The sequence below is a fragment of the Nannospalax galili genome, unplaced genomic scaffold (genome assembly GCF_000622305.1).
Source record: "Nannospalax galili isolate Female #2095 unplaced genomic scaffold, S.galili_v1.0 scaffold995, whole genome shotgun sequence".
Classification (NCBI taxonomy): domain Eukaryota; kingdom Metazoa; phylum Chordata; class Mammalia; order Rodentia; family Spalacidae; genus Nannospalax; species Nannospalax galili.
Window position 1 is genome coordinate 630,715 of NW_008337291.1, and position 9,242 is coordinate 639,956.

At 42.9% G+C, this 9,242-nt stretch overlaps 1 protein-coding gene across 3 annotated transcripts in view; it reads right to left on the reverse strand.

Moving 5' to 3' along the window:
* Positions 1-8,655, reverse strand: part of Ccnt2 (cyclin T2) — a 39,975-nt gene extending 31,320 nt beyond the window's left edge. Inside the window, exons 1-2 of one of the 3 annotated variants that reach the window (XR_607234.2) lie at positions 8,291-8,655; positions 7,509-7,590 (exon numbers count right to left, since the gene is read on the reverse strand). Coding sequence is in view for 2 of the 3 variants with exons in the window: in XM_008832453.2 (XP_008830675.1) it covers positions 7,509-7,590; positions 8,291-8,448 (240 nt within the window). In the remaining variant the exon portion in view is untranslated. The remainder of the gene's footprint in view (positions 1-7,508; positions 7,591-8,290) is intronic. The other 2 variants (XM_008832453.2, XM_008832455.2) reach the window with 2 other exon arrangements.
* Between the last annotated feature and the right edge of the window lie 587 nt (positions 8,656-9,242).

Sequence of the window (9,242 nt, forward strand, 5' to 3'; positions counted from 1 at the left end):
GGCCAGGTGTGGTGATGAAAACTTAGTATTGAAACATACAAAAAAAAAAAAAAAAAAAAACCCCACACAAAACCCTTTAATAATACAATCACCAAAAAACCAAAAAGCACAACAAATTGTAAAGAAAAGAAAATGGGGGTTGCAGTAGGCTGGGAAGCTATTTAGTAGTACAATCTTTAAGTGTGGAGGAATAAAGGAAAGTTCTGGAGATGACTCAGGCAACAGCTGCAATGTAAAGGCACAAAAGACACTGACAAAGTCATTGAACTGGTCAATTTATTTACATTTTACCCCAAAATTCAAACTGTTACATACTTCCTGTTATGGCTTGACTCTGAAATGCTTTTATGCTCCTGTTGTTAAAATCCTTGTTTGCTAGTTGCTGGTGGTGCTTCAGGAGGCTACAGAACCTTTAGCAGGCAGGTGGAAGGTTATTGGTGTAGGACTTAAAAGATTATAGAGAGCTCCAGGTTCTTGCCTGTGGGAGAGACTTTTCTGATCTTCAGCTTGCTTATAATGTAAACAAGCTCACTGAGCCACATGCTCCTCTTGTGATTTGGGCATATGATCTTAATCCCTCAAGGCCTTTCCTGCTCTCTACCGAAGACAGCCTATGAAAGTATATACCCATGCTTTACAGATCAAAGCACTGTAGCAGCTGCTTTTCTCATTCAAACAATGAGAAATCGAAAATCATGTGTTTGTAGTTGTGTGTGTGGTATTCTAAGTACAGGGATCAAAGATCAAAACACTTCTCTGGTAAAATAAGGGTGGCTCTGAATTCTACCTCCCCATTTCATGCTGGAGAGTTTCAATAAAGAATGAGCAGTCTTTGCTCAAGAGCAGAGAAATCTGAAGGAACAGGCACTCAGCAGTTTGGGTCTGCTCTTGACCTTAAAATGGATACTAAGAGTCAGGCTATTCTTTTTTTGAAGCATTACTGTGATGTAACTTAGAAACCCCGACTCAAGCTCTTTTGCCTCCTAGCCTGCAATGCCAATGAACAGCCCCCACAAGCTCTGGCTGCTGTAAACTAAGCTGCCCTACTACTAAAGATGATACCCTCTGAGAGTACATCATACATATAAATAAATAAATGCTATAGTAAAATTACTAGATTTTAAATACTTGTTTGGCTGCTTAGAGCTAGTTAAAGATGAATGTGGACAAGTCATTCATTAAATGAGTCCATTTCTTTAGGAGAAAACTTTACCTGAGAAATAAGTAAGACAAACACTTTTAAGTGCTTGTCACACAGAGAAAGCTTTTAGATTTCAAAAGACACTCACTTTAGAAGGTAAAGAATTAAAAACACCTGGGGCTGGAGAGATGGCTCAGCGGTTAAGAACACTGGTTGTTCTTGCAGACACCCAGTTCGAATCCCAGCACCCACATGGCAGCTAACAACTCTCTGTGACTCCAGTCCCAGGGAATCCAACAGCCTCTTCTGTCCTCCTTGGGCATTGCATGACATGGATGCACTAACCTACATGCAGGCAATACAAGCATACAGATAAAATAAAAAAATATTAAAAGAATTAAAAACACCCTCATCTGACTCTGTCAAATATGATACAGTGTAACAACAGCCTAAGAAGCACATTTGAAAAGCAAAATTTAAATCAATGGTCTCGAACTTTGGCAACCACAGGCACCACAGGGGAGGCTTGTTAAGGTGGAAGAATGCCAAGCCTTCCCACAAATCCTGATTATGTAAGTCAGGACGCAGCCCAGTGAAGCATAATTCTTAACAAGCTAGCTAGTAATTTTGATGTGGGTAGTTGATGAATCACACTTTGCGCACAAGACCTTTCTATACAGTACTTTCGATGAGACATTTCAGGGCTATGAAGACCGTCTGAAATAACAGGTACCTTGGCCAGGTACAGGGATAATGGTCAGGGCTATGAAGTTTTAGATTTTTGTTTCTGTCACTGATGTTGTATGACTTCAGACAACGAATTTAACCTTTTACCAACTTCAAATAAATGCTTAGGAACTACAAGAAATCTAAGGATAAGTGCTTAGGAACTACAAGAAATCTAAGGATTGAAAAAGAAAAATTCCTCTTTCCTGAAATCACTAAATAAACCTAAGCATAAGGTAATGAAAGCAAAATTAAACACTGATTTAAAAAAATATTTTAGTTATTATTTTTATTTTATGGGTATGTGTGTATTGCCTGCATGTAGGTAAGGTCACACAATGCCTGCAGAGGACAGAAGAGGCTGTTTGATGCCCTGGAATTGGAGTTACAGACAACTGTTAGCTGCCATGTGGGTGCTTGGATTTGAACCTGGGTCTTTTGCAAGAACAACCACTGTTCTTCACCGCTGAGCCAGCTCTCCAGTCCCTAAACACTGATTTTTTAAAAAACAAATATACTATAAACAAAATTAAAAGACAAAGTAAAAAAGCAAGATGTGAGAAATTTATAGCAAGCTCAAATAAGCTAAGTAACACATTAGTTCACAGAAACTTAATATTTTAGAACTGCCAAACTGTCCCTAGAGCCTTTAATTTAAAAACAGATCACCCCACAGATTGTTACTATAGCAGCCACTATTTAGATGTTCTTGCTTCTTGCTGTGTTTTTATAGTAGATGGAATCCCACTGAAATGAGCCAACAGGCCATGGAAAACTGACAATGCAGAGACCTGAAAGTTCAGTGCCTTGTCACAAGAGGAAGATGACCTCTCACCTACCACCCCTTCCAAAGCTCAGGGACTTTTGTGGAAGAGGTTGGCAGAAAGAATGTAGAGTCGGAGGAAGGGGTGGAGTGATAAATTGGAAGTCTACTCTGAGCACTATGCCAGCAAGCTATAGTCAGTCACTCCTCCTTCCCATGCTCATCAAGGAGTTGAGGGGAAGTCAGTTATCCCTTCTACCCAATCAGTTGACCACAGCTGCATGTGGGGGAGGGGTTAAGGATATGTAAGTTGAGAATGCCAGGAGGCACTTCTCTCACCATTTTCTGTGGCTGTCCAGAAGTTACAAGATCTATATTTGAGTGTGGACTTTCCAGTGCAGCTGTAAATGGGGGGCACCTACTCCTCTGTAAATAAACCCCCACCCCATGCTCCCTTAAAAAAAATGATAGGTGTTTGGATAGACAGATGAGAGGGCTCAGACTAAACCATAAGTGGATGGACTTGCACTGGGGAATGTCTGGGGATATTGACTTGACACAGTGGGCCTTAACACCCAGGACAGGGTATATGGGTTCCAGTGGGGTGGGGGTGGGGGGGACTATGGGGATGGGGCTATAAAGATGATTCAGATTGCTTGAGATATTCTGTATGAAATACAACAAAATTTAATAAAAACAAATTAAAAAAAACAAACAGAGGGGCCAGGTGTGGTGGCACATGCCTTTAATCTCAGCACTCGGCAGAGGCAGGCGGATCTCTGTAAGTTCAAGGCCAGCCTGGTCTACATAGTAAGTTCCAGGACAGCTGGGGCTACAGGGAGACCCTGTCTCAAAAAGACCAGAAACAAAACAAAAAGAAAAAAACAAACAAACCCAACAACAACAACAACAACAACAAACCCCACAAAAACAAAAAAAGATCACATGTTAATCTTTATTCTTTATTAAGGTCCTTGGAGAAATGAAAATGTGGTAATTCCTTACAAGAAGAAATGAATCGAATCTGAAAATCAGCAGAGATACCAGCTCTTTAGCTAGCTTCTCTCTGCCTTCACTCTAATTTTTTTAGGCCAATAGAGTTCTTCAACCTCAGGACTAGTGACATTTTGGACCATACAGCATTCTGCCTCTCCCAGTGGTGAAAGGCTGTCCTGTGAGCTTATAAACTGTTTAAAAATTTTCTTCATATTCAATACAGTAATCACCCCCCCGACCCCGCAATGTCAAATGTCTCCTGGAGCTCAAAACAGACACTGGCTGAGACAGACTGGTTCAGTCTACACTATCCCTATGATGTCATCTTAAAATAAATACTCATTGGCATGGGAGACAGCCTCCTTGTAGAGCACTCGTCTAGTATGTGTGAGGCTCTAGGTTAGGGTCTTAGCACTGCAAAAACTATCCTAGAAGTAGCCATCCGAAACCTCACCAAGGTTATATGTTCCCATACTAATGCTGCATGTGAGATCTAAGAACTATGGGAAATGTGAAACTATGGTGGCTCCACCTGTAATTCTAGCACTTGGGAGCACTATATAACATATAGGCTTACACAAGTAAAAAGTATTTCTAAGCCGGGCATGGTGGTACACGCCTTTAGTCCCAGAACTTGGGAGGCAAAGGCAGGCAGATCTCTGTGAGTTCAAGGTCAGCCTGGTCTACATAGTGAGTTCCTGTCTCAAAATAACCAAAAAGAAAAAATATTTCTGAAAGGGTGCCCAAATATGGTTAACAGCAGATGCTGTAAGGCACGGGTTTATCCTAACCTCCTTTTTTACTGTTTCATTTACCACATGCCTTAGTAGCTTTCAATAACAAAAAACTTTAAATGCCTCTATGTGGGGATATACCATCTAAATTTAGATGATTCACTCATAAGACCTATGAGCAAAAACAGCGGACCTATTCTACTGACAAGAAAACTAATAACTAAATGGTAAAAGAGATAGTTTCTGGGTCGAGACAGAGGCTGATAATGATGCTCCCCCCTTTCTTTTTTTTGGAGGGGAGGGGTGGGGATAGGGTCTCACTATGTAGCACTGGCTGGCCTAGAACTCTCTATGTAGATTAGGCTGCCCTGGAACTCATAAAGAGATCCTCCTGCCTCTGCCTTCCAAATCCTGGCATGAAAGATGTACACCACCAGGCCTAGTAGGTTAATGATTTCATTTTTAAACGGCAATTTACGTCTCTGGCTCTTTATTGTTATATCTGTCATCCTGGGACACTAAAATGAAATGCTGAACATCAATTACAATCTTCTAAGAAAAATTTTCCTAACAATGTAGGAAAATATGAATTTAAAGATGACTCACATTCAATTGAAACTATCTCTAAAGACGTAGGGAGGCAACCATCGAGGCTATGTAACTGATACAAACCCATTGATACAAATACTAAAATGACATTTCCTTTTTTTTTTTTGTCTTTTTGAGACAAAGTCTCCCTGTAGCTCCAGCTGACCTGAACTCACTACATAGACCAGGCTGGTCCTGAACTCACAGAGATCTGCCTGCTTCTGCCTCCCGAGGGTAGGGATCAAAGGTGTGTGCCACCATGCCCCGAATGACTTTTTTTTTGAGGCAGGAGTCTCAATATACAGTCTTGGCTGGCCTGGAACTCACTGTGTAGACCAGGCTGACCTGAAACTCAAAGAGATCCCCCATCTCTGCCTCCTGAGTCCTGGGGTTAAAGGCATGTACTATCATGCCCAGCATTAAAAACCACTTTTGATACTGCTAAGAAAAGAAAGAAAGAAAGAAAGAAGGAAAGAAGGAAAGAAAGAAAGACAGACAGACAGACATAATGGAGGCAACACTGCTTCCCCAAACAGATGAGGTTTCAGTATCCTGCCAATACTCAGTGTAAAGTGCTTGTTTTCCTTCATACACATGTAAGAGGTTAAGGAGAATGAGAATATTGACTAAGGACTTGAGAGATGGCTCACTGATTTAGAACACTGGCTGCTCTTGCAGAGGACCTGGGTTCAATTCCTAGCACCTACATGGCATCTAACAACTGTCTGTAACTCCAATTTCAGGGGACTGACACCCTCTTTTGACCTCCATGGACCCTGCATGACATAGGTGCACTTGCATGTAGACAATACACTCATACGCATTAAAAAAAAAAAAAAAAGGACTTGGGGCTTATGACAATTTGAAGTGTGGATTCTACCCTTAAGAAAGATGTTTGTTTAAAGCATACCTATCATGCAAAACAAAACAAAACAAAAAAAAAGGAGAGGAAAAAAAAAGCCTTGTGGTGAGATGATTTATGGGAAGTAGCAAAGCAAACCTAATTCACAAGGACATCTATAGCCATAAAGAATTTCCAGTATTATTGTGACTTGTAGTTTCTACCTGCATTAAGAGGGCTACTTAAGAAAATCCAAATTTACAAGTTTACATTAGTACTCTCATTCATTGCCTTTAGAGATAATTTAAATAAAAACTTGAGTTGCTTAGGCCTAAATGTTATCACCAATAGTGTCTTCTCTTCTCTGTAACACTATGAAGGACTTTTGAGGAAAGAGCAAGAATCCTGGATTTAAAATAGTAGAAGGGGGACTGCCGGAGACCATATCTATATAAAAATATGCACTGCCCAAGGAAATCTATTTGCTACACCAAATTAAGACTTCAGATCAAGTGAATGTAAAGCAGGATTTAAACTGGGAAACTCCGTCCACTTCAAAACTAACAGCAACTCTCCACAAACAACAAAGGTTCTCTTATAGTCCATTTTCTACATGTTATCTTTCAGAATAACATTACCCAAACAACTGTAATAAAGAGCTAATAACAAAGAACAGTGAGAACTAAGCTAGGGTTAAACATTTCCATAGTACCCAGGGGGCAGGGAAGGGCTGAAAAAAAATTGCAATACATTATTCTGAAAAGAACAGACATTAAACACACGACTTTTGATAACATTAAAATTTCAAGGGAAGTAAGGTATGGTGCCACAGCCTATTAATTCTTGCACTGAGGCAGGCTGAGGCAGGAGGATTTCAAGTTTGAGGTCAGCTTGTACTACATAGTGTAACTGCCTCTAACCAACCAACCAGCCAACCTATCTGTAAAGACGCACAGGTTGTGTTCAAATCAGTACCTTTGCCAGGTATAGTGGCACATGCCTTTAAACCTGGGAGGCAGGAGGAGGCAGATCTCTGTGAGACAGAGGCCAGCCTGGTCTACATTGAAAATTCTAAGCCAGCTGGGGCTACAGGGAGACCCTGTCTTAAAACAAATTAAAAACCCAAATCAATACCTTACTTGGCAGAAGTACTGCAACCAAAGTAACATTATATCTTAAGAGATGTAATGAGAGTAACATTGTATTTAGCATTTGGATGCCAAAACTTTGCGACAACTAATGCTCAATGTGATTTTGGGACACCACATACAATTGTTAGCAATGCAGCATTCCTCTAAACAGCCAGCACTTTGAAAGTGTATCACTTCAAGGGAATGTAGCTAAATGAATCTCAATTCAAAATATTTGAAACAAATTAAGAAGTATTGCTGAAACCATTTGCCCAAACCATTCTGTATTCGGAAATTAATATAAATTACTCTAATATAAATGTAAGGTTTAAATGAATAAACCTTTTTTTGGGTACAGAAATGTTTATCTTTTACCTTAGAAGACGGGGCTGGAACTAACACAGTGCTTTACAGTTTAATTCATAAAATCTAAACACACCACACACACCATCTCTGCATCTGAAGCAAATCGTTTATCACATCCTTCACATTTACTGTAAACTCAGAATGCTAAATCCAACAGTAAAACCAAAGACCAACTTTTCTGCATTCTCTAAGTTCTGCGGCAGTAAGACAATACAGTACTCACATTTCTGCTGAATTTGGTGAAAGAATGATGCATGTAAAACCTGTGCATATAAACAATCGCAGTGTTTATTGTAAGCTGAGAGCTGGAATGTAATGTTTAGGAAATAACCTATGAAAAATATCACATTTCCTAATCCCCGATCTATGGTTCTTTTCCACTCACTCAAAAACCAATCCCCGAACTGGAAATAAATAAAAGTCTTCCGGGAGGCAAGAGATCAGGCTTTATACCAGACGTAAACAATAACTGCTGAGAGTGAAAAATGCGCCCATAAATTATTTGCCGGTGGCTACAACTTAGTAAGGTGGAAATCAAGTAAGTAGAAAGGCGCGCGCACACATCCAAAGAACACCAAAGACCTCCAGTGCGCAAGACAACCGCTCTGGGGCGAGGCGGCCTTGGAAGATATTTTCTGTAAAAGATCTGGAACTTTCCTACGTCTCATGCCCTTCTCCAACTTCCGAGGAGATCGAAGAAGCCGCCCCTTGGGTTCGCCCAACCAACCCCATTCCCCTCTTGCTCCAGCTACACTGTTCCCCGTCCCACCACGCGCTTCCACGCACGGGTTACACAACGCAGGCTCCCGGCCAGCCTTCGCCTGCTCCTCTCCTCCTTCCCGGGCTCCCGGAGACCACCCGATCCCAAACCGTCTCTTTCTCTCTCCCGAAGCTCGGAGGGGCAGAGGCGCCGGCGCCGCCATATTCGCGGGACACTAGGCCCGGCCACCCGGCAAGCGCAACCAGGACGTGAGGGCCACAGGACCGCGACTAGGAAAAGGATACACATTGAGACGCTGCCCCATTTCCTGGATGAGGTTGGCCGCCTGCTGGCGGTACGACAGCTCTTTATCCGCCTCCACTCCGCAGCGGCGGCTTGGCGTGTTCTCCAACTGTTCTCGAGTAAAGAACCAGCGAGAAGAAGCTCCACGGCCCGACGCCATGACACTTCCTCCTCCGCCCGCGCCCTCAGCCCGGCCCCCTCACCCGCCTCGCACACTCCGCGCCAAGGCCGTGCGGCCCCGCCCCACTGCGCTTGCCGTAGCCTGAACCACGCCTCGTCCGGTCCCGTCGCGGCCCTTGCGCATGCTCGGGAAGTTGATTTGCCCTCTCGTGCTTGTCTTTTGCTTTCTCTTTCCGGTCTCCAGCCTCGCTCTGGCCCGCAGGACCATAATGCTCTGCGCGGCTTGTCATTGGGAAGGCGCCGAAGGTAGGAGTCACTCGGAAGAAAAAGGTCAGCGCGGTGCATGCTGGGCCGGGGAGGGGCACGGATCGAAAGGGTGGGGCAGAGAGCGGAGGTCACGCGACTGCGCTGTTGAGCTTGGGCGTGTGTTGCCAACTCTCCGCTGGTTTTTTTTTGTTTTGTCGGGGGGAGGGGCGGGGGCTGCTAGTGCTGCAGGTGTATTAAACTGAAAAACCTTTTCTAGTCAGGGCTTCACACCACAGTCTCCATTTTCCTAAGGAGTTGGTGCGTGTATTTCAGTGTGATTCTGGAAGATGGCTCTGGGAAGGCGCTAGCTACGAAACACTACGTAGAATTAACGTTGTTTATAATAATAATAATGGCTGGCATTGAGTGTGTGTGTGTGTATCAGGAGTAGATACTGGAGGTGTGCACTTTTTGTTGTTTTGTTTTGAGACAGGGTCTCCCTGTAACCCCGGCTGTTCTGGAAACTCCCTATTGTACCAGGCTGACTGACCTCGATTTCACAGATCCCTGCCCCTGCCCCTGCATTAA